This window comes from Kogia breviceps, chromosome 2 (assembly GCF_026419965.1).
Source record: "Kogia breviceps isolate mKogBre1 chromosome 2, mKogBre1 haplotype 1, whole genome shotgun sequence".
Lineage (NCBI taxonomy): Eukaryota > Metazoa > Chordata > Mammalia > Artiodactyla > Physeteridae > Kogia > Kogia breviceps.
This window is the reverse complement of record NC_081311.1, coordinates 194,560,401-194,587,645: the sequence shown is the minus strand read 5'-3', so window position 1 is coordinate 194,587,645 and position 27,245 is coordinate 194,560,401. Positions and strand designations below refer to the sequence as shown.

At 62.7% G+C, this 27,245-nt stretch overlaps 1 protein-coding gene across 2 annotated transcripts; it reads left to right on the top strand.

Moving 5' to 3' along the window:
• Positions 1-23,115, top strand: ECEL1 (endothelin converting enzyme like 1). 2 transcript variants are annotated; one of them, XM_067027565.1, is made up of 18 exons: positions 1-76; positions 15,749-16,637; positions 17,255-17,323; positions 17,430-17,540; positions 17,637-17,729; positions 17,919-18,043; positions 18,711-18,933; positions 19,323-19,421; positions 19,659-19,733; positions 19,935-20,038; positions 20,330-20,388; positions 20,465-20,516; positions 21,091-21,158; positions 21,340-21,464; positions 21,770-21,835; positions 22,217-22,312; positions 22,498-22,574; positions 22,705-23,115. In XM_067027565.1, exons 2-18 carry the CDS (start codon positions 15,852-15,854, stop codon positions 22,802-22,804), a joined length of 2,328 nt encoding a protein of 775 aa, XP_066883666.1. In that variant the 5' UTR covers positions 1-76; positions 15,749-15,851; the 3' UTR covers positions 22,805-23,115. The 2 variants fall into 2 exon arrangements, with proteins under 2 accessions (XP_066883666.1, XP_058909610.1); XM_059053627.2 differs by lacking the exon at positions 1-76 and adding an exon at positions 14,747-14,772.
• Positions 23,116-27,245: the final 4,130 nt, after the last annotated feature.

Here is a 27,245-nt window from a genome sequence, read left to right as displayed (position 1 = left end):
GGAGAGGGCACAAGGAAATCTCCAAGGCGCTTAAACAGTTCTGACAAACCGCCTGGCGGCGGCTCCTCATCCCGAGGTGCCCGGGGAAACTGGGGGGTGGGTGGGGGGGGCGGGGCGGGAGGGCCGCCGCGCTGGCGGGCTCGGGAATGAGCAGCGTTTCTCGGCACCGCCGGGCGGAGGCGAGGGTAGAAGGGTCAAGCCCAAGGGGCGGGTGGAGCCGGCGGCCCGAGTGCCCTGGGGCAGGGGAGGGCTCCTGGGCGTTGTCCGCAGGGGTGCGGTCCCCAGCCAGCCCCTCGGCTCCCCCGGCAGGCGCCAGGCCCTTGTTCTATGCCCTGGATGGGTTGGGAGGGGGCGGGGGGCTGAGCGGGCCATGACCAGTACTTCCGAGAGAGCTCGGTCTCCCCGCCCCTGTCTAGGTGAGCACCCCCCACCCCTCGCCGCCCTCCAGACTGAGCATCCCCCATGCGCCCGCCCAGCCCCCTCCCGGGCCAAGGCCGAGGTCGCTGCGGCAGCTCGGGCTGCCTGATTCAATTAACTAATTCCCGACAAGACAGATGTGCAATTCCGCGTCGCCTGCTATTAGGAGGAGAAGGAGCTCCCCGCGGGCGGGGGCGGGGGTGGTGACGTCACGGCCCGGCAGCTGACGTCAGGGGCGCCCCGCCAGGAGTCCCTCAGCAAGCGGGCCCGCCTGGGTCTCTGCAGTGAGTGCGTGCTTGCCTATATACGTGTCCGCCTGTGTGCGCGTGTGCACACCTGTGTCTCCATGCACCGCCCCCCGCCCCCCGCCGGGGGACGCCCTGGCCCTCGGAGTTCTCCACTGGGTCCACGGTGTGGTCCAACCAGGCCGACTCCTAAGGGTGCGACCTCCGCCTCCTCTCCCTACCCCCACCCTTTTTTTTTTTTTTTTTGCGGTACGCGGGCATCTCACCGCTGTGGCCTCTCCCGTTGCGGAGCACAGGCTCCGGACGCGCAGGCTCAGCGGCCATGGCTCACAGGCCCAGCCGCTCCGCGGCACGTGGGATCTTCCCCGACCGGGGCACGAACCCGCGTCCCCCGCATCGGCAGGCGGGCTCCCAACCACTGCGCCACCAGGGAAGCCCCCTACCCCGTTTTGCTCTCTGAATTTGTCACCTCCCCGGCCTTGCTCGCGTGTCTCTTACCTCGGTGGACCTTCCCGGGGGGTGCGCGCACAGGTGTACGCCCACAGGCGCATGCGTCCAGACATGCACGCAGTGGTGCCCTGGTGCACACAAAAGGACACCGGGGACCATAGCAATCTCCCAGCTACACAGCCACGCACATGTCCACTCACACGCAGGGCCCTAGGTCTGGCTGGGAGGTACTGCAGGCCCCCCAGCCCCGGGGCCCCTGGCCTCTTGTGGGAGGCGGGTATTGAGGAAGGGGCGGCAGAGGGGGAAGGGAGCCCTTGTCAAGGACACCAGCAAGGAAAAGAGAAAAAAAAATGAAGTGGAAGAAATAAAATCAAAAGGCTTTTAAGGCTGCTCTCCCCAAGTAGTTGATGTCTTGGCTGCGACTGCGGGCAATGAAATATTGTGCTCTCTGAACGCTTAATGCACAGAGCCCTGCAACCCCCTCCCCCAGCCGAGAGGCAGTCCCCTCTCCTCTCCTTCGCTCCCTCTCCTTCCCTCCTCTCCCATCCTCCCTGGCAGATCTGCCTTCTTGCTCCCAGAAGGGCCCAGAGTGTGTGGTGGAGGGCGCAGCTGACGCCTCACTTCCAGCCTGGCACTGACCCCATGATTTGCTCCAGTAGCCACAGCTGGCCTGGGGGCCCCAGCCCACAGCCTGGGCAGGAAGGGAGAGCCCACCTCTGGGCTGGGAGCCCGGCTGATGCCTGGCAGTTGTGGCGTTCAGGGCTCTCCCTGCAGAGAGGCCGGGTCTGGGAACCTCAAGTTGAGGCACCCTCAGCCAGGAAGGGAAGAACATGGAGATCCATGTGTGACTGGTAGAGATCCCCAGCAGCCTGGAGAGGCTGAAGCTCTTGGAGATTGTGTGTGTGTGTGTGTGTGTGTGTGTGTGTGTGTGTGTGTGTCTGTCTGTGTGTGTGCATGGGGGATTGGATAGGTGGGGGTGGGTGGGTGGGTGGATGGTTAGAGGGAGTCCTGCCCTAATTCTCAGCCTTTAGTTAGAAACTGAGCTCAGGAATGGTTAAAAGGCCTGCCTGCTGTCTCAGCTCACATTCCAGCTCCATCACTTTCTGGCTCTGTGACTTTGGGCCAGCTCTGAGCCTCCGGTGCCCAAGTTCCAGGCCGGGGAAGATGGAGCAAATAATAGAACTGGCCTCAGAGGGTTATCGGAGGATTAGAAGAGAAAAGATAAGCAAAGTGCTCAGCACAGGGCCCGTGCATGGGGAAGGAGGTGCCTAAGTGGGGCTAATTATCTCTATAATGTCCCCACTGGCTCCAACCCCCTGGCCCGGGACTTAGAGGGGCCTGGCTGGGAGCAGCCTGAGAGGTGGTGCAGCCCTCCAGGCCCCCCTTCTCCTTCTCCTCCTTCTCCTCCTCTCTGACCCCACCCCGCCTCCAGGCAGCTGTTCACGGTGCCTTTCTGTCAGGGCAGCCAAATTGGCCAAATCTCTGTAATGCTAAAAAATTGGCCCATTTGCTGGCAGAGAACATTGACAGAAGGGCAGAGCAGTGTGCATCGCAGCCACAGATGAGCGGGGCGGGGTGAGGGGGGGGTGGGGATGTGATGGGGCTCTGGGTCTCCTGGGGGAGCCATGACGGCCCAGGGAATGGGCAGCTACCAGGGTGTGTGTGTGTGTGTGTGTGTGTGTGTGTGTGTGTGTGTGTGTGTGTGATTGGGGGCCCACAGTATGCCGGACATGCTGCTGGGGGCTTTCATGGCATCACTTCCTATAAACCCAGCAATAGCCCTGAGGCTTTGCCCTTGTAATTATTCCCATGTTACAGATGAGGAAACTGAGGCTCGGAGACAGGAAGGACTGAAGCAAAGTAGCTCAGTGGGTCTCAGGGAGAGGACTCACCCCCCTGGTCCCAGATTCCACTGGTCTCCATGGAGCCCACTTCCCAGGTGTCCCAGCGACCTCCCAAATGCCCCAGGAACCTGGTTCCTGAAGTCTCTGCCCTCTGTCCTGCCTCCTGGCCCTGCCCCATGGGGATTTCTCACTGCACTGGGGCAGCCGACCAGGCAGTTCACCTTGCTGGGATCAGCCATGCCCAGATGCTCCTCAGTGGAGAGAATGAGGTGTGGGAGGAGGTCCTGGGTGCCCGGACGCAGGTGCGGAGCGAGGCTGAGGGCTTCTGGCTGGCCCCAGCCTTCCCTCCAGGAGGTGCGTACAGTGTCCCTCCAGGAGACTGCCCACCTGTGCATTATCTCAGATGGACATTATTGTCCCCACGTTTGAATGAGGAAACTGAGGCTTAAAGAGGCCAAGTGATACGTTCGCAGCTAGGAAATTGTGGTGCTGGCATTTAATCCATATTCATCTGACTCCAGAGCCTGAGATTTTTAATCCTTTTTCGCCAGTGATGGAAAGCTACCTCACTGGGTGTCATGTCCTATTCAAGGACAGTTTCAATCCTGAAATTGTTTTCATTCGTTCTTTCATAGTCTATAAATGTTAAGTACCTGCTAGTGCCAGCGCTGTGCGCTGGGGACACATGATGGATAAGACCCTTCCCTGCTCTGGGGCCCGGCTGCTGCATGCAGCTCCCTCCCTTCTGCAGACCCCGGGAGACCCTGGCGACCTCTGCACTGCTCAGCGATCCTTGCCTCTTCCCTTCCTCTCTTGCTTCCTTGCTCTGCTTACACACAGATGCCAGTGAACCGAGCTATATGGGCACAGGGTCACCATGCCTGCCCTTGAGAGGCCAGGGAGCTGCTAGGGTGTCCTTCCTCTGCAGTCCCCAGCCCCCATCTCCTACTCCCGTCAGACCTCAGGCAAGGAGGCAGGTACCTGGCTGTTCCCTGAGGACATGATTGACCTTTTGGCCCCCCTGAATGAGCAATACAACAAGGCCAATGCCCTGGGCTGAAGAGAGAAAGGCTGGCAGCCCTGGGAAGAGCCTACTTTTCTGGCTACAATCCAGTCCTGTGTCCTGAGATATCACCAAGGATCCTGCTGAGCTGCTGCATGCCCTGTCCCTGTGGGCAGCCGCCTCCCTGCCCCCCAGCCCTCAGGCCTGACTGTTCATCCCCAACTTGGCCACCGTGCACAACAGGTGAATGTTGTGGTCCAGAAAACGAGGGGCTGCTGAGGGAGATGGGGCACGCTGGCCTCTGTCTGGCTGGAGACAAAACTAGAATCCAGCCTCTCAAGTGATATGGCTCCTTTTGACCATCTTCCTACCTCCATCCCTGGCAAAGTTCAGCCAGAGGGAGGCTTCGGGTAGGACTGCCAAGGCCCAGCAAAGCAACGAGGTGGCTGGCTGCTGCTGCTGGGTCCTCAGGAAGCCGGGCCAGGAGGAGGGGGTGCCTCTGATCGCTAAATCCTGAGTAGACCAAGTGTCTCTCTCCCCACTGTCTTTTCCCCTTGTCCTCTGGCTTGATTCCCTAGGCTCCTCGACTGAGAGGTGGTGATGTATATTGGCTATGACTTTGGGCTCTAGTATCAGGCAGTTTCGGTTCAAGTCCTTCCTCTGCTGCTTTCTGGCTCTGTGACTTTGGCCAAGCGCCTTCACTGTACACCTTGGTTTCCCTAACTGTAAAATGGGAGGGTGATACCAGCATCTACTTCTTGAGTATTATGAGAATTCAATACGAACAAATGCCCTTTGTTAGGGCATTTGTGACTGGTGCAGTGTGAGCCCTGATGGCAATGATGGTGGTGGTGATTTTGATGGAAATGATGATGATGATTGAGAAAGTGATGGTGATGATGACGGGTGGAGGTATTGATGGTGAACTTGGCAAAAATGAGGGTGGCAATAGAGAAGGTGATGGCAGTGGTGCTGATGGTAACAGAGATGGGAATGATGAAAAGGATGGGGTGATGCAATTCCTGGCCCACAGGAAGGGACAGAACAGAGGTATGAAACAGGTGCTGATCAGTGACCTTTCACCTGCCCCACCCTGCAAGGCCCAGCTGCTCTTAGCCCACCACCCCTAGCCGGCCCGGGAGAAGGCAGGGGCCTCGCTTCTTTCCAGCCCGACACTGACCGGGCATTGGTCTGGGTTCTGATCTGGCCATAGCCTCTTGGCCCCATCTAGGCCTCTGGGGAGTGTCCACAGGTCCTGATGGACAGGGCAAGCCATGCCTCTCCTGCCTCAAGGGACTTGTCAGCAGGTGACCGTGGTGTCCAGAGTGGCAGGCGTAGTGCTGTTCATGGGCCTTGGGCAGGGGTCTTAAGGCTGTGGCCCTTCCCTCTAGACTCTGAGGAGGGTCAGAGTAGGGCTGTGGAACTCTGGCAGGCTCTGCAGGAGTGGACAGTTAGGTGGCTTGGAGGGTCAGGTTGACATATGCTTCTGAGTTTGTCATCAGGCCACCTCCAATCCCGTTCCACCTCGGACAAGCCAGCGGGTCTTGGCTGTTTCTTAATCCTTGAGTCTCAGCTTTGTCACCATCCTGACACATGGAAAAATAATGGTATCTACTTGGTAATAGCTCTTTGTGTAATAATCCTATGAATTAGGAGCTCAGCAAAGCGCCTGGCATCTAGGAGGCACTTGGCAGATGTGGCTTTGTTGTCTCTGATGGGCTGCACAGATCCTGGCCGGGGCCAGACCCTTTGTGCTCATGGGCCGGGTCAGGGGCCGGGCTGGGAACGCCTGCTGCTGGGCCTCGTGACGGGCGGGCTGGGCTGGTAGTCTGGGCTCAGACTTCCTACCTCCCTGTCCCTTCCCCTGGCCCCCAGTTGCCCCCATCTCCCAGTCTCCCCCTGTGCCCTCTCCACAGGCTGGTGAGGGCTCTGACGTGTGAAATAAAAAGGGATTTTAATTACCTCTCAGCAAAACAGCAATTAGAGAGAATCACAGCACAACAGCAGTCCCTCCCCCACGCCCTCCCCCTGCCAGGTTCGCCTTCACCCCTTTTTCTCCAGCTCCCCCAGGCTCTGAGGCTGGATGGAACAGGAAGTCCTCCAATTCCGCTCAGACCCCCTGTGCCCCAGGGGTGGGGTGGGGAAGCCAAAGGATGGGAGGGCGTCTGTGCTGGGGGGTGGGGCAGGGGTGCAAAGGGGCGCTCAGGTGGGGCCTCCCTGTGCCTCCATACCCTGCAGGCAGCCGGTACCCACCTCTCTGGGGTCCGTGTGGGCCCCCCAGGGCTATGCATCCACTGCGTGTGCCCTGGTACACTCCCGTCCCTGCGTGTGTGCGTGGCTAGCACGTGTGAACACCCGTGTGTGCGTGCAAGCGTGTCAGCAACCTGGGGCAGTGCAAGCCCTAGGACGGGCCCGCCACGCTGGGAGACAGCGCGGCTTCCAACAGGCTTTTAAAATAATTGCCTGTGACCCTGAGCGGTAGCTCTCTGTCCTCTGTCCGCTGGCCGCCCCCCTCTCCCGACCCCTTGCCAGGGGTCACTTCTCTGTCCATCTGCGGAGCCCGGGGCACCTGTGCCGCATTTGGGGAGGGGCCCAGAGAGGGCGGGGCGGGGTGTCCCCACAGGTGGCCTGAGGCTGGGGGAGGTGGTGGGTGGCTGATTGAAGCGGTAATTGCAGGCAGCAGGCCCTAGCTAATGCATGTTATGATTAAGCCCCATTACTGAGGCGCTCAAGCACGCGGGTGGGGCGGGCGGCGGGGCGGCGGGGAGGAGGCCGACTGTGTGCCTGCGCTGGGACTGACTGACGGTCTTTCTCATGGGGAGGGGCAGGTGGGGGCCACTGCCACCTCCGTGGTCCCCTCCCCCTCCAGCGCTGTAGCCTGCCCAGCCAATGCAGGAGAGCCAGAGCCTCATGGTAGGAAAGGCATCCCCCAGACACACGTGCCCACCCCTGGGCAAAGGTCTGAAAGCCCGTGTTCAGTTCTCTCAGGGGCCCAGCTGGCTTGGGAGGAGTGATCTCCTGGCCATTGATCCTGGGGCTCCGGTGGCTCTGTCAGGGACCCCCCGGTTAACCATAAGCCCCCAGCCTCAGTGCCTGGCAACATCCTGCTCTTGGGTTGCAGAAGCCAGAACAGGTGCATTTGGACGGCTGACATCAGGGACCCAGGTCCACCCCATTTCATTGGGTGCCATAGGTGGCTAATCAGGGACCCCTCATGCCCACTGGGATGAGGATAGGGCAGGCCAGAACCCACCCATCCCCTGCAATGTGGGCCCTGAAGTCTGGACTACCTCTCCATGGAAAATGGACTTCATCCCCCTTCTTTTACAGAGGCCCAGAGAGGTTATACAACTTTTCCAAAAACACACTGTAGGGCCTGCGTCAGAGTGTTAACCTAGTATTCCAGCTTGGACACTCACAAAGCTGTGTGACTTTGTGAAAATCACTTGACCTCTCAGGGCCTCAGTTGCTGCCTCTATAAAATGGTGATACTAGTAGCACCTACTCCTAGAATTCTGAGGATTAAAGGAGACAGATAACTTAGCACTTAAAGCCCAGGACCTGGCCCAGAAGTCAGCTGCTAAGATTCTCACACAAACTTTGCTCTTTCACCCATATCTTCTGTGGTAGGCAAAATTCTAAGATGCCCCCCCCACCCCCCCACCCCCCCCACCCCCCCCACCCCCGCCCAGGATTCCTGGACCCTGGTGTACACACATACTTCTCCCTGTTATCCAAGCAAACATAAATCTAGGTACTATTATGAAGGGATTTTGCAGATGGAATTAAGATTCCAAAGCAGTTGACCTTAAGATAGGGAGATTATCCGACCTAATTACTTAGGCCCTTTAGAAGCAGTTTCTCTGGCTGGTGGCTGAAAGGTAGACAGATTCAAAGCATGAGAAGAATTCAATGTGGGAGAGATATTCCATTGACGACTTTGGAGTTGGAGGGGTCACAAGGCAAGGAACGGAGCGGCCTCTCCTAGCTGAGAGCAGCCCCTGGTTGATAGCCAGCAAAGAAGGGACACCTTGGTTCTCCAACTGAAGGAATGGAATTCTGCCACCACCAATGAGCTGGGAAGAGAAGCCTGAGCCCCCGAGGGAGCCCAGCCCCCCGGGACCCAGACTTCAGCCCTGTGAGGGCCTGAGCAGAGCCTCCAGCCATGCCACGCCCAGACTTCTGACCTACAGAAACGAAGACAATAAATTCCTGTTGTCTTAAGTTGCTACGTTTGTGGTATTTTGTTACACGGCGATAGAAAACCAAGAACCCACTTTGGTAAATTCTGGCCGAAGGCCCTCGGACATCCCGCTAGGAGGGAGCTTGGTGCCAGGCTGAGGGCAGCAGCGGGTGGACCCCCGCGAGGCCAGAGCACCTGCCCGGGGCTCTAAGGGGCAGAGGGGAGGCAGACACTTGGCGGCCGGGCTTCCTGCCTGGGGGCCAGCCGGGGGCTGGGGACCTCGGCATCCTGCTGCCTCTCCTCAAGTGTGACCTGTCACTGCATCCAGAGGATGTCTGCGGGAGCCCCTCGCCATGCACCACCGCAGCCCGCAACCCGGGGCGGGGGCCTTAGGCAGAGGCGGGTGTGGATGTTCACGGGCGAGCGTAGGTGTTGGATGGGAGCTCTGATTCCGGACTCCTGCCTTCTATCCCGAAGCTCCTCAGCAAAGACAGCGCCCCCCTGCAAAACACACAGCTTAGAGGGAGGCCCTCCCCAGGCCCAGGGCCCTGCGCCCAGCCCCCCCGAGTCCCTCTGTGCCCTGCTGTCCCCTCCCCTCTGCAGCCCTGCTTTCTCTCCTGCAAGGGACAATTAGTGGCCTTGGCTTTAATTAGCTAACGATCCCCTTCAGCTCCAATCACTTGAAATGATGAGGGAGTGCTGGGGGAGGGGACCTCAGCCCAGTGACCCTGGGAAGCCTGCAACAGGCCCTTCAGGTCCTGCTGGCTTCTCTGGGCTCCGCCCATCCCAAGCCCCCCTCCTTGCGTCACAGGCAATGGGCTGCGGTGACCCTGACGGGAAGATGTGTCCTAGCCTATTCCCCACCCCCAGCCCCCGTGGCCTGCTTCGCCTCCTGCGGCAGGAGCTGAGCCACCTGTTGTGGCCTGTCCATCATACAGTGAGCCTGAGGGGACTGACTGTCAGAGCCAGAGGCCCGCAGACCTCAGGATCTCCACGCCCTCTCTTCCCTGCCCCCCTGAATCACCACCCGACTTGGGCTCTGTCCACCTGGGCCACACCACAACGGCCTGTGGCCAAGGCCCTGCCACTCAGGCTGGGCAGGAAGGACAGGGTGATGGGGCTATCTGGGGTCCCGACAGAGCTGAGGAAAAGAGACCACGAAGATGCCAGGTCATAAGACAGCCTCAGGTGGGGACGGAGGCGGTACGGGATGTACCCAGGGCAACAGAGAGAAAACCACTGGGCACCTCAGACAGCGAGACCCAAGAAGGGCCCTTGCAGAGGGGGTGGGGAGGGGAGCCCAGGGCCCAGCTGCAGGCCCTGAGATCCCTCCTGACGTCTCTGGGCAAAGCCCGCCTTGGCATCTGCCTGGTTCCCAACATTCAGCACTCCCAACACAGTTCCTGGACTGAGATCCCAGCCGGGCCCCTGGCTCCGTGCTGCCTTCCTTTGGGTTCTGAGCGCCCAGCCTGTCCCCCTCGAGAGTGTCCTTTCATCTCCCAGCTCAGCGCGTGCATGTCCCCAAGAATCCAAAGGCAGCAGACATGGGTTCAAATCTCAGCTTCAGTGCTTGTGAGCTGGGTGAACCTGGGCAACTTTCTTTCCTTCCCTGGGCCTCAGTTTGCTCCCTGTAAATGGGGGCCAATGACAAGGGCCTCCCGGTGGGGATACAGGGACTCAGCGCGGGGAAGCAGGCAGAGAGCTTGGACAGAGCATGCGCGCGGGAGCTGCCCCCCACGTGGCACTGTCGGGGCTCCACCACGGCTCTGGGGGTGAGGGCAGCCCAGATCCGACAGCCCAGACCAGGCACCAGGCTCCAGGGTGACCATATGGTCATGTCTGTCCTGCAAGAAGAGGCCCTCAGGCAGCCTCCCTCAGGTGGGGACCTGCCTGCCCCTAGGGACTAACAGTGGATCCGGGAAGCTTGAAATGGACCCAAAGGAGGACAGGAGGGGACGCTAGAACAAAGGAGCGAAGGTGGGAGCCCAGTCCCCTGAGGAGGCAGGACACTAGGGGGAGCTTGAGTGAGGAGACTGGAAAGGGGGCTGGAGCCAGACCAAGGAAGCCCTGACCCTGGCACGGAGGCGCTGGGCGGGCAGGGGCAAGAGACGCCCTTCCCCCAGTAAGACAGGGAGAAGCGCTAAGGGCCGGAGCTCAGACAGGATGGGCTGGGAAAGAGGCGAGGGAGAGAGAAGCCTTCCCAAAGCCAGATGCTGGGACTTGGCCCTGAAGCAAGGAATGAGGAAGAGGAGAAAAGTCAAAGATGAGCTGGGCTTGGAATGCAGGGGGCCTCCCCAGCCAGCAGGTACAAGTGGGACCTGAGGCCGGAGGCTGGGCCACCACCTGGGTGTGAACAAGACAACCTGTGTCCCTCAGCTGGGGCTGGTGACACTGCAGACTTCCGTGTGGGAGACGCCGGTGTAAGCCCACGGGGACAGGGCACTAAATCACACGGCTCACGGTGTCGCATTTACTTAAAACAATAAAGCAATGCTGGCATGGGCCTAGATGCTCATGCTGAAGTGGTCACAGAGTTCACCTTACCTTGGGGAGGGCTGGGAGCAGGACATGTGTGAAGGAGGGCCTTCTGCACCCAGCATGCTTGTGTTGTTAAAGCCTTATGAGACAAGAATGTATTTCTGCAGATTTCTTGTATGAAATAAGAACCGACCTAGAGCTTGGTAGGTGACCCCAGAGAAGAATCTGCACACAGGGGGGATGGAAGTCTACCACAGGGGGCATGGGGGAGGGGAGGAACGGCCCCCTCTTGTCGTCTGATGGGTCCCAGAGCCAAGGAGAGCTGTGTGTAGGGCCTGAAAGCCTGGGCAGGTTTCTAGGTGGGGCCTTGCCCCAGTGTGAGACCTGGCCCTGGGAGATACCTCACACAGACTGTTCCGTGAGCCAACCACAGCTGTGTGAGAACGCTCCATGTCTATCAAATACATCGGTTGTGCCGGGCTCTGGGCTGCACGGCTGAGTAAGATGCAGAAAGTGTAGTGGGTGCCCAGGGAGGGCAAGCCCCCGCCCATGGAGGTAGCACAGGACCAGAGGAGAGAAGCTGGCATCCCAAGAAGGACGCGTGGCAATTGGCCAATGGAAGAGATGCCGGGAGAAGGATGTTCCAAGCAGCCGGAACAGCAAGTGCTAAGTCCCAAGTCCCTGAGATGAGTGAGAGCCAGCTGAGGTCTGGGAAATGACAACAGGTCACAGTGACCAGGGGAAGAGAGGTAGGGGGCAGGGAGACAGAGAGAGGGAGGAGAGCAGAGAAGGTCACTGCCTCTGGGCCACTTAGGTGTGAGTTCTATCCTGGGGGTGAGGAGGGTCACTGGGAGACGGAGGCCAGTGGGGGGACTGGGGCAGCTCTCCAGGCTGGGGTGGGCCTAGCAAGGTGTCGGGACCTAGCAGAGGAGCTCAGCTGGGGGTCTGCGCTGGGGAGCCTCTGGAGCCCAGCCCTGTGGGGGCCAGGAAGTTTGGGGGAGGAGATGGACAAGGCCGGGAAGTCCAAGGGCTGTCCTCCCTCCAGGCCCAGGAATCTGAAAGCACGTGGAGAGCAAGGTCCCTAGCCCCTCGCCCGGCCAGGATCCCAGATCCCACTGGGAGCTCAGGCAGGACCAACGGGCACCCTACTCACCCGCACTGGTGATAGCAACAGAGTGGAATGAAGGCACAGGCTGGGTGGTGGGGTCCATGGACCCTCGCACCCAGCTTTCCAGCAGGAGTCTGAGTCAATACAGTAGTGGCTGCCCGGCAGCTCCGGCCTTTCCCACCCCCTCCCTGCCACCCTGGCCACTTGGGAGAGCCATTTCATTTCTCAAATTAAAAATCCATTTTGTGCTGTGAATAATAGATGGAATGAGCCCCGGGAGGCTGGGCGGAGGACAGGAAGCCGGCTGGGGGACATGTTTTCCAAGGCCAAGAAGATCCTGCGGCACTGCTGGAGGCGGGGAGTGGACTGGTGGGGGTGGGACGGAACAGGGGCGCATCTCCCAGAGCAGAGGCAGTGCTAGGGGGTCAGGTTCGAGCAGCAGGCATACAGAGGCCCAGTCTGTCCCTACACACGCCGGCCAGACAGGTGCAGAAATGGGTCTGATCGCGATGGGCTCCAGGCTGGCTCCAGGTCAGCAGCCCTCCTCTGAGGTCAAGCGCTTAGCACCTCACTTGGTGGAAGCTGACTAGATGGGAGTCATTAGCGTGGGGACTGCTGTACCCATAGAGTGGGGCATAGAAGGGGCTGCTCTGACCCCTTCCCCAGAATCCAGACCCAGTGATGCCCCGCCCAGCAGGGTGGGCTAGGACCTGGGAAGGGAAGAGGCGGAGGCTCCCCTCACTTCGGCCCCTAGCACCGCGCCCCTTTCTCTCTGCAGCCAGCTCTCCGTGCCCCGCCGAACCAGGCATCTAGCTGCCTCCTCAGGACCCAGCTGCGTCCTGTCCTTCTCCTGCTCCTCAGTCGGGAGGGGACACCGGGAGATTCAAAAGGAGAGTGAGGAAGCTGGGGGCCAGAGGTCTAGTGCCCTCCACGCAGCTTCCCTTTCTGAGGAGGGACAGAAGGGCACAGGAGGCAGGGCCTGGTCACTCTTTATTGGTGGGCGGTACAGGGGGACTAGGACGGAGTGGTCATGGGCCCAGTCCCCAGTCAGCTCCCATGGGTCCTAGTTGCTGAGCTCAGGCCTGGGGGAGCCTCTGGGCTGGGGTGAGGGATGAGGTGCTGTACAGAGACACGAGATGGAACCAGGCAGGCAGACAGGGTGGCCTGGCCGGGAGCTGGGAGGCAGATGAACAGATCAATGGCAGCTGAGAGTCTGGGAGAGGGCTGGCCGGTGGGGGGGTGGGGGTGGGGTCCTACAGCTGACCTGGGAGGGAGGGAGAATGGAGGAGGAGCTGAGGGCCTGGGTCCCCCACCCCTCAGTGACTGGAGCAGCAGAGTCCCTGGGGAAGCGTGTTTGCCTTTGTGCCTTTCTGTCGGAAGAGAGCCGGCTCCCTGAGACCATATCCATTTTTATATTTCTTGGAAATTTCGCAGCATTCATTTCAGGGAAAATAAAAAGCTGTCATTGCTGGAGAAATGATACCAATCAGGACCTGAAAAGGCTGGAAAATTATCCTCCTGGAGACAAAAACGTTGAGGGAAAAATGCAGATTAAAAGCACAAAGAGACACTTTGGCACCGCCCCGCCCTCCCCTCCCCCTTTATGGAATCACCACATTTTACATAATTCCACCTCCCCTAGGTAGAATTAACTGGACACAAGAAGAACTCATGGGTCAAAGGAGAACCCTGAGATGGCCAGAGATGGAGGCACAGAGTATCCAGAGTGGCAGCTCAGAGGTGGACAGTTGGACAGAAAAGGGACACGCAGGATGGGGGAGGGCAGAGGTGGCCAGCGGCCAGTAGCCAGGCTGATGAGCAGCCCCAGGGAGGGGACAGGGTACTGGGTCCTTTATTTCCTGCCTTGTTGTGGTTTTTATCAGATGGGGCTCCATAGCAGTCTCGGGCTGTCTCTAAGGTTGTTTAGGTCAGTCTTGCAAGCTGGAACCCTCAGGCCTGAGAGTGCTGGTGGTTTTGTGAGGTCCCCTGCTAAGGATGCTGGAAGCAGAGAGATGGGTGGGGCAGGACGGAAAAAACGTGGGTCACAGAAATAGTATCATTCATCCAAGAAGCTCCAAGTTCCCTGTGGGTACAGTGGTGAGTGAACCTGGCATAAGCAGGCCTTGTGTCCAGGGGCTGGGAGTCGTGGGAGGGAGGTTCCACATTGAGAAAGCAAATTGAACCAGAAGAAAGGAGTGGGTGGATAAATTCATAGTCCCCCCTGGCTCCTGCAAGGCGGGCTCTTTCATTAGTCTCTAGTTGGTCCCCCCCACCTCCACTCCACCGCCAACCCCAGGGGCTTGCAGAGCAGTGGGTACCAAGGCCAGTCAAGGTTTGGGGGAGGCGCGCGGTCTCAGCGCTGCGGCCCCTTCTTGCAGCAGCTTCTGGGGCTCTTCCTCCACCACTGCCAACCAACACCCGGACGTGTCCCCGGGGGAGGGCTGGGCATGGGCAGGAGCTAAAGGGGAGGACCCGGAAAGCCCCTTACTGAACCCCCCTGGTCCAGGTGCTGTGCCAGGCGGTACAGGCGCGATTCCAGCGCACCCCACAGCCTTTCAGCGAGTCCTCCCTGCAGGGTGCTCCCGTCCTGTGGGCTGGGCTGGCCCACCAGCTTCTTTATTTTCAGCTTGAGCCTCTTTCAGGCGGGTTGGTAGGCATCCCTGAGTGGAAGCATCGGAGCAGAGGGGACCTGAGGCCCTCACTCCTCTCGGGGCTGGAATCCCGGAGCCCAGGGCCTGGGCTAGACCCTTGGGAGCGTGTTCCCGAAGCCTCCTTCCCCGCCCCCGAGCTGCCACAGAGTTGACAGGTAGCCGGGATGGAGGCAGAAAGGAGGGAGCGCTGGGGGGCGGGCGGAGGAGGGTGGAGCCGCCCGCGCGCCCCCTCCCTCGGGGCCGGCGGGCGGCGCAGCGAGGCACGGCAGCAGAGGAGGCGGCGGGCGCACGGAGAGAGCGACCGCCCGCCCAGCTCTGCCCCGGCCCCGGCCCCGGCTCGGGCTCGGGCTCGATCCGCTCTGTTCCCGCTCCACCCGGGCGCGCACCTGCCGGGTAAGTGGCACCCGAGCCCGCGGCCGCCGCGGCCACATCGGCCACCATCTCCGCCGCCACCCGTGCGCCGAGCCTCCAGGCTTTGTCTGCGTCCTCGCAGCTCCGGCTCAGGCTGCGGCTGCGACTCCCGGGCTTGGTTCTCTGGCTCCGCGGACTGCGCGGCGCGGGAGGCTCCGCACCCAGGGCTCGGGGCGCGCGGGGCCCGCTCGCTCTGCGCCGGGGATGAAACTTCGCCCAAGTTTGGGTTCCGGGGAGAACCTGTTGAAGCCGGGAGTGGCCCAGGGCGAGGACGGGGGACGAAGCCGGTCCCGGGTCCTTTAGGGCCGTCGGGGGTTTCTCCCTGATCCTGGGCGGGATGGCACGCCTGCTCGGGCCGCTTGGGAACGGGACTGGTGGGCGTTCTGGCCGCTGAATAGAGAAGACAGGGCTGGGGGTGGCTCTGCGGACATCCGCGAGGACAAAGTTTGGTTCTGCAGTCGCTTTCTTGAGCATCTAGTTCCGGTGCGGAAAGCTGAAGGCGGCTTCAGGGTCTGCATAGAAGCGGCACTAACCGCACCTCCTTTCCCCGGCCTCCGCTTTTCCCCTCCCCCCGCCTGGCCTCGGCTGTAGCAGGTCCGGAACAAGAAATGCAAAGAGGAGAGAAACAGCCTTTCATTGAAAGCCTGCTACGTGCCAGGCCCCATGTTCGGTGCTCCCCTGCTTTATTACGGCCCAAACCTGCGGCGGGCATATGTATGCGGGGAGAGGGGAGGTTGAAGGACCCCACCGTGCAGAGTGGTAGATGGCGGCCACTCTGAGCGGTCCCCTTCCTTCATTCTCCGAGTGGCGCAGGGAGGCCAGGCCCCAGGCCCACTCGTTGTTGGGGACTCGGGGTGGCCTCCAGCCTTTGGACCTAGGCCTGTGCCCTTCCTCGTCGCGCTCGTGGACCCCGTCGAGCCCCAGTACCCTTCTGAGCCTGTATCTCCCTTTCCCGCAGCTGCGGCCCGGGGGGACCATGCGCCGGCCCACTAGGAGCCTGGCGGCCGGGAGCGTCCTGTAGCGGAGACCGCCAAGGGCTGCGCGGTGGTGCCCGCGGCGCCATGGAGGCCCCGTATTCGATGACAGCACACTACGACGAGTTCCAGGAGGTCAAGTACGTGAGCCGGTGCGGTGGGGGAGGCGCGCGGGGAACTTCGCTGCCCCCCGGCTTCCCGCTGAGCGCGGGGCGCAGCGCCCCCGGGGGCCGGGCCGGGCTGCCGCGCTGGAACCGGCGCGAGGTGTGCCTGCTGTCGGGGCTGGTGTTCGCCGCGGGCCTCTGTGCCATCCTGGCCGCCATGCTGGCTCTCAAGTACCTGGGCCCGGGAGCGGCGGGAGGCGCCACCTGCTCCGAGGGCTGCCCGGAGCGAAAGGCCTTCGCGCGCGCCGCGCGCTTCTTGGCCTCCAACCTGGACGCCAGCATCGACCCGTGCCAGGACTTCTACTCCTTCGCGTGCGGCGGCTGGCTGCGGCGCCACGCCATCCCGGACGACAAGCTCACCTACGGCACCATCGCGGCCATCGGCGAGCAGAACGAGGAGCGCCTGCGGCGCTTGCTGGCGCGGCCCGGGGGTGGGCCCGGCGGCGCAGCCCCGCGCAAGGTGCGCGCTTTCTTCCGCTCCTGCCTGGACATGCATGAAATCGAACGGCTCGGCCCGCGGCCCATGCTCGAGGTCATCGAGGACTGCGGGGGCTGGGACCTGGGGGGCGCGGCGGAGCGCCCGGGGGCGGCGGCGCCCTGGGACCTCAACCGGCTGCTGTACAAGGCTCAGGGCGTGTACAGCGCCGCCGCGCTCTTCTCGCTCACCGTCAGTCTGGACGACAGGAACTCCTCGCGCTACGTCATCCGCGTGAGTGCGCCGCCCCCCCCCCCGCACCGGGCACCCCACAGGCGGCTAGCAACTAGGGGTGCCTCGGCCCGGCACGCCTGCCCCGCGCTCCCGATGCGCCCAGAAGAGCGGTGCGGAAGGGGAGGGGAGGGGAGAGGGATGGAAGGCAGCGCGCACCGGCAGAGCGCGGGAGGAGGGCGCAAGTAATTTCCCTCGAGTAATTGCGGTGTTTAGCAGAGCCACGGGAGCCGCAATTTCCCAGCCCTCTGGCAGCGGTGAGAGCTCAGAGGGAGGGTGTACTGACGGGCCGTGGTGACAGGCCTGTCGGGCCGGGGCGGGCTGGAATTCCTGCGGGGCGGGGGACCAAGTGTCAGTGCGCCCCTCACCGGTAGGGAAAGGACGGGGTTACAGGAGGAGAGGTGGGGGGCGCCCCCCTCTGTCCGCAGGCTAGGCCAGTCAGGTGTGTGGGCTTCGACCAGCTTCTCTGGAGTGAGGGAGGGGCCCCTGTCTTTACGCTCACTCCCCGGGCTGGTGACAGTGGATGTCTGGCGTGTCCTCAGTTTGCCCTTTTGGATGGGAATTCAGTCTGTTTGCAGGAGCCGGGAGGGTTGATCTCTGTCCCCCATCTCTCTCCACAGATTGACCAGGATGGACTCACCCTGCCAGAGAGGACCCTGTACTTAGCTCAGGATGAGGAGAGCGAGAAGGTGTGGGAGCGCGGGGTGGGGTTCAGGGAAGGCCTGGGGTTCCGGGCGGCCTGGACCGGGGCCTGGCACCGACCGCACCCCTGCCGCGCCCCCCGCCCCGGTGCAGATCCTGGCAGCATACCGCGTGTTCATGGAGCGCCTGCTCAGCCTCTTGGGCGCTGAGGCTGTGGAAAAGAAGGCCCAGGAGATCCTGCAGCTGGAGCAGCAGCTGGCCAACGTGAGCGGGGGGAGGGCGGGGGGGGGCGGGGACTGCTGCGCGCTGGGGGCGGGGAGCATCGGGCGGGGCTTGGTCAACTCTGCCCTCCATCCCCAGATCACATGGTCAGAGTATGATGACCTCCGGCGAGATGCTAGCTCCATATACAACAAGGTGACACTGGGGCAGCTGCAGAAGATCACCCCCCACGTGAGTGTGACCCAGCCCTGGTCGGGGAGGCGCTGCTCTTGGGACTCCTGGGCTGTCCCCTCCCCAGGGACGAGCAAGGCCTTCGGTGGCCGTGGACTCACGTGTCCTCTTGTTGCCGCTACCTGACGCCCTCCCTGTCTTCTGTGGTCCCGGCCACCCCACCTCACTGTCCCCGTCGTGGTCCCACAGCTGCGGTGGAAGTGGCTACTGGACCAGATCTTCCAGGAGGACTTCTCAGAGGATGAGGAGCTGGTGCTTCTGGCTACAGACTATATGCAGCAGGTGTCCCAGCTCATCCGCTCCACACCCCGCAGGTACACCTGCTTGACACCCGCCTGCTACCCGCCTGCCCCCCAGCACCCCCTGCCCCCCGCATCCCAGACCTATGTGCTTGGAGAGCTTTGAATTTCTGCCTCCACCTCTGTCCGGTGTCCACCCACTCTGGGGAGGCAGGCGAGGAGCACCGGAAAAGGAGTCCAGACCCCTAGGTTCAGAGCTGGCTGTCCCACCTACTCTGTGGACCCTGGGCCGAGCTGTGAGCTTCCCGAGCTGCGGTCTCCTCCTGTGGGGATGGTGAGGCTTGAGTGAGTCTGAAGTCAGAAGGGGAAATTGTGGCCGCAACTCTGCTCCCCCAGGGCCACCTTGAGGAAAGCCTCCCTGGTCTCCGCCCCGCTTGGGAAGGACCTGAGGCCTCTCGAGGCCAGTTCTGAGGCAGGCAGTCACCCCAAGTGGCCATCCTCCCACCCCACGGCAAGTCAGAACCCGGTGCTGGCCCGTGCCCCGTCAGCCTCAGGTGCTCTGCCCGGTGGCCTGAGGTGGGCCTGCTGCGTGTGGGCCCAGCCCTCCTCCCTGGCTGGGGCTGGGGGTACCTGGAACGACCCTCAGTCCCGCGCAGGTGCTTGGCCCCACCCTAGGCCGGGGGCCGGGGCGCCCGCGCACGTGAGCCTGTCGGGACACCCAGCTGCTTCACCTGGCCCTCAGGATCCTACACAACTACCTGGTGTGGCGCGTGGTGGTGGTCCTGAGTGAGCACCTGTCCCCACCGTTCCGAGAGGCCCTGCACGAGCTGGCCCGGGAGATGGAGGGCAGCGACAAGCCACAGGAGCTGGCCCGTGTCTGCCTGGGCCAGGCCAACCGTCACTTTGGCATGGCGCTCGGCGCCCTCTTTGTACATGAGCACTTCTCAGCTGCCAGCAAGGCCAAGGTCAGGCTGCCCAGGCCTTGAGGGTAGGGGTGCGGGTCCTGAGAGGGGCATGGCCTTGGTCCAAGCATGAGGAGCATGGGGAGCCCCGCACGCCCCCCTGCAGCCAAGGGCACCGGGCTCAGCTGAGGGCTCGGCCCTCTCTGAGCCTCCAGGCTTCCTCCTCCAGGAAGCCTACCTGGTTTGTCAGCTGCAGGACCCTCTCCCCACCAAGCTCCTGCCCTCCCTGCTCTGCCACACTCAGTGGGATGGCCTCAGGAATGCTGAGCAGCAAGTCCTGGGCTTAGGAAGTGGTGCTGAATGCTTAGGGGGTACCCCTTACTCCAGGTGCTGGGGGCTCAGAGCTAAGGCCTCCTGGGTTGACCCTTGATTCCTGACCCCTGATCCTGCAGGTACAGCAGCTGGTAGAAGACATCAAGTACATCTTGGGCCAGCGCCTGGAGGAGCTGGACTGGATGGATGCTGAGACCAAGGCGGCCGCTCGGGCCAAGGTGACGTGGGACCCTTTTCCCATTTGTTGGTTCCACAATCACACATTAAGTGCCTACTGTGTGCCAAGTGCTGGGATAACACAAGAGACAAAGATGTCTCGTGGCGTTGGCATCACCCAGCCTGCTTTCCCCTTTGCCTGAGCCCCACCCCTATGCTGGCCCTGGAGCTTTCTCCCTTAGAGGGGTGGAAGGCTATCTCCAGAGGCCCTGGCCCACTCACCACCCTCTCGCCTGCAGCTCCAGTACATGATGGTGATGGTGGGCTACCCGGACTTCCTGCTTAAACCCGAGGCTGTAGACAAGGAGTATGAGGTGGGCCTGCCCCTGCCCTACCCAGCCTGACCCGTCAGGCTTCTCCAGGCCCGTGGCCAAGACCCCCATGGAGACCAACCACCGCCACAGAGAAGGAGCCACAGCCCTCAGCTGGCGGACGCTGGGAGGGCGTGGGACCTGCTGGGTGCTGGTCTGGCCCTGCCCCCGCCTGCCGCTGAGCGCTGCCCATCCCCCATGCAGTTTGAGGTCCATGAGAAGACCTACTTCAAGAACATCTTGAATAGCATCCGTTTCAGCATCCAGCTCTCAGTCAAGAAGATCCGGCAGGAGGTGGACAAGTCCACGTGGGTACCTGGCCTGGAGCTGGGGGGGGTCAGGGGTGCCGTGGGGACAGTGTTCCTTACCAACGCCAGGAGGTTGATGCCTCACAGACGTGCTGGTGGGGAGTGAGGACCCGGCCTGCACAGGGTGCGAGTGGAGGCTGTCAGGGTGTGGGATCAGCCCGGGGGAGGCCCAGGATAGAGCTGTAGGCTGGGACACCAGGGCATCCTTTAAGGAGGAGGAGACTAGGAGGTAGGGGTGGTAGGGGAGGGAGTGTGGGTCCCCCCCCGGCTGACCCCAGCCTCCCTCCACAGGTGGCTCCTCCCTCCACAGGCGCTCAATGCCTACTATCTACCCAACAAGAACCAGATGGGTAAGGGGGTGTGTCCAGACAAGGGGCAAGGCCTGGAGGTGGGGAGGGTCTGCCGCTGACCATGCCCTCCCTGCAGTGTTCCCCGCTGGAATCCTGCAGCCTACACTGTACGACCCGGACTTTCCGCAGTGAGTAGGGAACGTGGCGTGAGCCTGAGCCACGGCCGTGGCCTTGTCTGCGGGGTGGGTGGGGACGGCTCAGACGGCCCCGCGCCCGGCCGGGCACCACAGTCATGGCAGCTGCAACCCTGGGTCCCCATAATCCCACTTCATCTTTGGCTATTTAGACAAAGGCGTAGGGTTTTTTTGTTTTTTCGTTTTTTCATTCTTTTAAATGTCCTGAGTCCCCCTTACCTGGCTTGAGGCTTCTTGGGGTGTTGCCAAACTGGAAGAAGAATCCTAGTGATGAGGAAAAAGGCCAAATCCCACGTGGGGTGCCTCAGTTTCCCTCCTGTCTCCCTCCAACCCTGTCTCCTCCCCGCAGCCCTGCTCTGTTAGAGGTTATTTCTTAAAAGGCAGCTGCGCAGGTATCACTGGCCCCTTTTACATCCCCCACGAGGAAGCTGAGGCACAAGCGTTCTGGGGCCGTGCAGTCTGGGCTGCCTCGTGGCCTGGCCAGGGCCTCCCGAGGCCTGGGCAGCAGCTCGGCGGGGCTCTCGGAGGGCGGGTGAGGCTGGGGCCTGACGCTGCTGCCACGGCCCAGGTCTCTGAACTACGGGGGCATCGGTACCATCATCGGGCACGAGCTGACCCATGGCTACGATGACTGGGGTGAGGCCTGCGGGCGGCCTGAGGGGTGGCGGAGGACAGGCAGTGGCGGGCAGGGTGGTGGGGGCCAATGGAGGCCCCGCGGCTCCCCTGTGCCTGTTGGCTGGTGGGTGGGGAGGGCCTCGGTGCCCAGCCGGGCTCTGCGGTGAAGGCCAGTCTCGGCCCGCGCCCCCACTGCCCACAGGCGGCCAGTATGACCGCTCCGGCAACCTGCTGCGCTGGTGGACAGAGGACTCCCACAGCCGCTTCCTGCGCAAGGCCGAGTGCATCGTCCACCTCTACGACAACTTCACCGTCTACAACCAGCGGGTGAGGCCCCCTTGCCGCCCCCCGGGCCCCTCAGGCCTGGCCAGCGCAGACTAGGAGCGTGCACACCTCCACGCACGCTCGCGTGCCCGAGCAGAGCCAGTGCCGAGCTCCGTGCACGCCCGCCAGGGCCTGCGTGCGAGAGAATGAGTTCGCACAGACTCACACGCACGTGGGGCACAAAGTGGGGCAGTCCTACCCGAACCCTCTGGGAAAGGGCAGGTGGGTGGAGGCAGGGCCCAGGGAGGCCAGGCCCGGAGGAGGCCAGAGGGCCTCGGGCGGCCTCCAACCTCTTCCCTTCTCGCCAGGTGAACGGGAAGCACACACTCGGAGAGAACATTGCGGACATGGGCGGCCTCAAGCTCGCCTACTATGTGAGCTGCCCCTGTGCGGCCCTCGCTCCCTGAGGGAGGAGTGGGGGGGGGGCACTGAGGACTGGGCTAGAGACCTACTCACCCCTCCCTCCCCATCCCGTTGAGCTCTGGTCTTGGAGGGGAGGGGCTGTGCTGGGCACAGGGTCCACTGGAAGAGGGACTCCTAGGCCCCCCTCCTTCCAGAAGGAGAGCAAAAAGGGCTGCCTGGAGGGGGTGGCACCTGCCTGGGGTCAGCCTTCTGGGGAGGGAAGAAGGGCAGGGGGCCGGGGGGCTCAGCAGGGTGGCTGGTGCGCAGAGCTGGGGCAGGTGAGGGCCTGACTGAGTGGAGGGTGCCAGGGGGCGCCGTTGTGGGCACCGCAGCTCCATGCTCTGCGCCCCCAGGCCTATCAGAAGTGGGTGCGCGAGCACGGCCCCGAGCACCCGCTGCCCCGGCTCAAGTACACGCACAATCAGCTCTTCTTCATCGCCTTTGCCCAGGTGTGCGGGCGGGGGCCTGTAGGGGAGGGGGGGAGGGGGCGCGGCTTGCAGCCCATCCCCCATCCGCCACCCCTCAGAGAGCCCTGTGGGTTCTGGTGGGGGACCGAGGCCTGTGCTCGGGGCCTCGTCAGTGGACGCCTGGCCTCACGCCCCCGCTGCTCCCCTCCACGCCCATCCTGGCCCAGAACTGGTGCATCAAGCGGCGGTCGCAGTCCATCTACCTGCAGGTGCTGACCGATAAGCACGCACCTGAGCACTACAGGTACAGCCGCCTGCGGGCCTGGGCCTCGTCCCCTGCTTGCGCCCGGGGTGGGAGCGGGTCGGGGCGGCCAGGGACAGCTGGGGTTTGGTGGCCCGTGCCACATACTCGGTGGGTCTCTCCCCTGCCCCAGGGTGCTGGGCAGCGTGTCCCAGTTCGAGGAGTTCGGCCGGGCCTTCCACTGCCCCAAGGACTCGCCCATGAACCCTGCCCACAGGTGCTCTGTGTGGTGAGCCTGGCTGCCCACCCGCACGCCCCTACTTCCCTGCACGAACTGCCTCTCGCTGGCGGCCGGGGCACACGTGCACCCGGCTCTGGTCCACTCTGGGTGCCATCCGCCGCCCCTGCCCCTCCAGGACCCAGCCCCCAATCACTGTCCCTCACTTCAGGGGGGCCCCAGAACAGGGATGAAGTTAGGCTCCAGGAGGGCCTGGGGGGGAGACGCTAAGGTCCCCAGACCAGGCTCTTGGGAGCCTGAGCCCTGCCCAGGCTGGACTGTACGGGCCCCGCCTTCGCTGTGTTCTCGCTGCTAAGTCAGGTCAATAAAGCTACTCTATTGTCGCCTCCGCCTCCTCAGGGGCCCCCAGAGCAGGTGGGCCTGGATGAACTCCCGGGGGAGGCTCAGGCCCTTAGCAGAATGAGACCCTAGAGAAGACCTTTCTGTCCCCTCCTGGTGGCCTCGGCCGGGCTGCCTCTGTCTCACCGCCCCAGCTCTTGTCTTTCCCACCAAGCACCCAGTCCGCCCTCCACCAAAGTCCTGCCGAGGCCCCTGCACGGTTCTGAGGGTGCCCCCTGGACCAGCCTCACGGGGGCCAGAACACCAAGCCCAGTGACCTACACCCCAGCATGACGCTGGGACTTAACTTCTCCTGAATGTCCAGAGTGGTGCCCCCCTCGCCCCTGCAAGAGTTTCTGCAGTGCCCCCTAGCCAGTCATCAAGCCCAGGCTAGGCCTTGGCTCAGCTTCTTGGAGAAAGAGGACGGGTGATTCGTGGCCTCGAGGCGTCCCCTCCAGCCTGGAGCAGGAGCTCCTGGGAAGAGAGAAGGAGAGGAGTGGTGGGGGCAGGGTGCCGGGGGGCTCCCGGTGTGGCCCGGGGCGGGAGGGGAGGAGAAGTGCTGCTCTATCTTGGGCGGGAGGGCAGGGGCAGGGAGGGGCCCCACTGGGGGAGCCCAGGCGTCTGCAGGGCCGAGGCTGCCTGCCCTACCTGCTCGGGTCTGTTTCTCTCACTTCAGGGGTGGCCTAGAGAAACCAGCCACTCCCTTAGCACTGCCCGGGATGTGTGGCCTGTCCCCAACTCCCACTGCAGGGGTGAACGTCTCGCTGATCCAGCTCCTTTTTTTTTTTTTTTTTTTTTTTTTTTTGCGATACGAGGTCCTCTCACTGTTGTGGCCTCTCCCGTTGCGGAGCACAGGCTCCGGACGCGCAGGCTCAGCGGCCATGGCTCACGGGCCCAGCCGCTCCGCGGCATGTGGGATCTTCCCGGACCGGGGCACGAACCCGTGTCCCCTGCATCGGCAGGCGGATTCTCAACCACTGCGCCACCAGGGAAGCCCCCAGCTCCTGTCTTTATGCTCAGATAATGTCTGTCTGCCTCTCAGCCTTGAGTGACGTTTACAAAGTCCCTGCTATCTGAGCCTTGGATGCGCCAACCTGTGGGAGTGGGGACAGAAAACGCACCTGCCACACTGATCGGGCCACAGCGGAGGGTGGGGTGGGGCCCCGCAGAGAAGAGGCAGGAACAAAGAGGGACACCACGGGAGCCAACAGGAGTGGCCGAGTTCCCCGGGGCAGGGGCTCTTCCTCGGGGAAAGACGGTAGGGGCTGCGCTAATCAGTCCAGGGCGCAGAGCCCTGCGCAGAGCTGCCCGTGGGGGGGAGGTAGGGCCCTTGTGTTCAGGGCTCCTGAGAGGTGCTGTGTTTATGGATCTTCCTTGGTTTCCTCCTGAAGCCTCTTTCCCCCTGGGCTGGGCACATGCATACCATGTCCTTCGGGCGGTGAGGGCAGAAAGGCAGTCTAGCTCCCACCCACCTTCTGGTCGGGGGCTTTCTGCATGCGGTGCCTCACCCACTCCCTCTGGCCTGGGATCCTGGCCGCCATGGTAATCATCAGGCCCAGCCCTCTGGTCCCCGCCCCGGCTCCCTGCCAGCCTAGGGGAGGCCTCGGGCTCGGAGGACCTGTAGCGTGAGACTCCAGCAGGAAGTGCAGCGAAGCCCAGGTACCCCTGGGGCCAAGTTCCTCCCCCTTCCGTCTGTGCCCAGCGGAGGGGGCCAGCGGGGTCGGGAATGTGGGGGAAGGGGGGCCCCTGGCGTAGGACATGGGGTTCCTGGCCTCGAGGCTAGTCCCGAGCTGGAAGCTGGGAAGCCCGGGGACCTCAGCGGCTGGCCCGGGGCCTGGTGCCCAGCTGGGGACCGCCCACCCTTCCGGCAGCGTTGTGGATGACAGGCCGTGAGGCCACCAGAGACCCCTGCGCCTGATGGATTCCTGCTGGGCTCATGGTGGCGATGTCACAGCTACCCGGGGCTGCAGGGCTCCTCACATCTTTGGGGAGGACCGAGGGAGACCAGCCGGTCAGAGGGCGCGCAAGCCAAGGGCATACCAAGGACAGAGTCCCGGCCCCTAGGGCCCACGAGGTTCAGACAGCCAAAGGAAGGACCCCAGAGCCACGGGGTGGCCCTGCAGGGCACGGTGGCGACCTGTGTGTCACCCACCGGTTCCCAGAATGCTTCTCCAGACAGAAGCTGAGAGCATCCTCGCTGTAGTGAGGCTGGATGGAGGACAGAGACGGCCCCTTTTACAGACAGGGAACCCGGGAGTCACGTGCCCCACCCAGGGTCACACCACCCGTGTCAGCTGATGGGCGCGTCTTGGTGGCCGGGTCGCGGCCATGCTACACTCAGCATCCCCTCTCAACGAGTTCTGGTAGGAAACCGAGCACGCAGCGTAGGCGCTGGCCATTTCATCGTCTGCCAGGCCCTGTACCTGCGGCCGAGCTGCAGGTCCGCTGACATGCTGCTGAGGTGAGGACTTGACCCAGCTCAGCACAGCTGCCCACGTGGGCTCGGTTTCCCTCGTGTTGGGTGAGGGGTCATGTGTGCAGTGGCGAAGGCCCTTCCGGCTGTGCAGTGACTCTAGAAGCAGCCTCAGGGTAGGTCGTTGCACGGCTGACTCCGTCCGTCCCCGGGGGCGGGGGGTGGGGTGGCGCACCGCGCAGCAGTCATTCTCTGAGTGGAGCTTATTGGGATGACAGAAAGCCACCTTCAACTAAGCGTTTAACAGTGGGAAGCAACGGAGCTTTGGGGATGGTTTGCAACCACACTTAAGCTTCCACCGGCGCGCGGGGCCTGACGCTTCTGCCATCCGCGGCTTTGAGCCCGAGCCTTGAGCCTGGGGCTCACTGCTGGGTGACCCTGGCAAGTGATTCTCCCTCTCACCCTCTCTGGACCCCAGGGCCGTCACTGGCAGACCCGGGGTGTGTCTGAGGGTGGGCCCGCCTGTGGTGGATGGGTGTGAGCCCCTCCACCCCCGGGACTGCACAGCTGCTGCCTCCGCAGTGAGCGCCCCACACGGAGTCCTCAGTGCCAGCAAGGTGTCACGGAGCAGCCCTGTCCCGCAAGCCTTTCTAACCGGTTCAGTGGAGCCCAGATTCAAGTTCCTGCCACCCGCGTGGTTGCTTCTATGCTGACCCAGGTGCCCAGCGTCCTGGGGAGCCCAGCTTGTGAGGAGCCCTAGAAGCAATATTTTTAAATGGCTTGAGCCCTCACTCCAGATATGCTGGGAATTCCAGGGACGTCCATGAGCAAATACCTCTGGGGGTGGGTTCTCAGGGGGCCTGGGCTCCTCCTCCTTCCCCCTTGGGTGGGCTGGCCCTTCCCCACGCCCCGTACCCCCCAGGCTGGGCAGCACCCTGACTCCTTCCCTCCCCAGGGAGCAGGTAGAGTCAGAGACGGCGCTGCAGGTCTGCTTCCTGGGGGGCCCCTTTCACCATCTCTTTCTCTCCCCTTCAGGGCACCTCCCCCCTTCCCTAAACTGGCTTGAGGAGCCCCCTTTCCCTGGATTTAGTAAAAAGAGCAATTTCCCGTCCCCCCTGCCAGCTCCAGGCCTGTCCAGAGGCTGAGTACTGGGCCCCCGAGGCTGCCCCTCGGGCCACCGTGTAGCAGACAGGACAGGGCAGGGCAGCGGGCAGAGCACGAGAGTCCAGCCTCCTCCCCTGTCTCCACAGCCCGGGTAGGAGCTTGGACGGGACTTTGGACGGCACGTCACTGAGTGGGGCCTTGGCAGCCACGCCTCCCCTCGCCACCCCGCGTCCCAGGAGAGACTGCAGAGGAGGGGTCGTTTTTTATGGGTGTGAATTCTGCCACCTCCCACGCCTTAGAATCCTTTTTTTTTTTTTTTTTAATTTTTTTCGGTACGCGGGCCTCTCACCGCTGTGGCCTCTCCCGTCGCGGAGCACAGGCTCCGGACGCGCAGGCGCAGCGGCCACGGCTCACGGGCCCAGCCGATACGCGGCACGTGGGATCTTCCCGGAGCAGGGCACGAACCCGCGTTCCCTGCATCGGCAGGCGGACTCTCAACCACTGCGCCACCAGGGAAGCCCCTAGAATCCATTTTTGTTTCAATGGCGTTTCCCCTTCCTGCTTCCCTTGCGAGGGGACAGAGACACCTGTTACCACACCC

Coding starts and splice junctions, on each gene's coding strand:
- ECEL1 (XM_067027565.1), top strand. CDS start 15,852: ATGGAGGCCCCGTATTCGATGACAGCACACTACGACGAGTTCCAGGAG. Junction 16,638..17,254: donor CCTCGCGCTACGTCATCCGC/GTGAGTGCGCCG, acceptor CTCTCTCCACAG/ATTGACCAGGATGGACTCAC. Junction 18,934..19,322: donor CAGCTGCCAGCAAGGCCAAG/GTCAGGCTGCCC, acceptor CTGATCCTGCAG/GTACAGCAGCTGGTAGAAGA.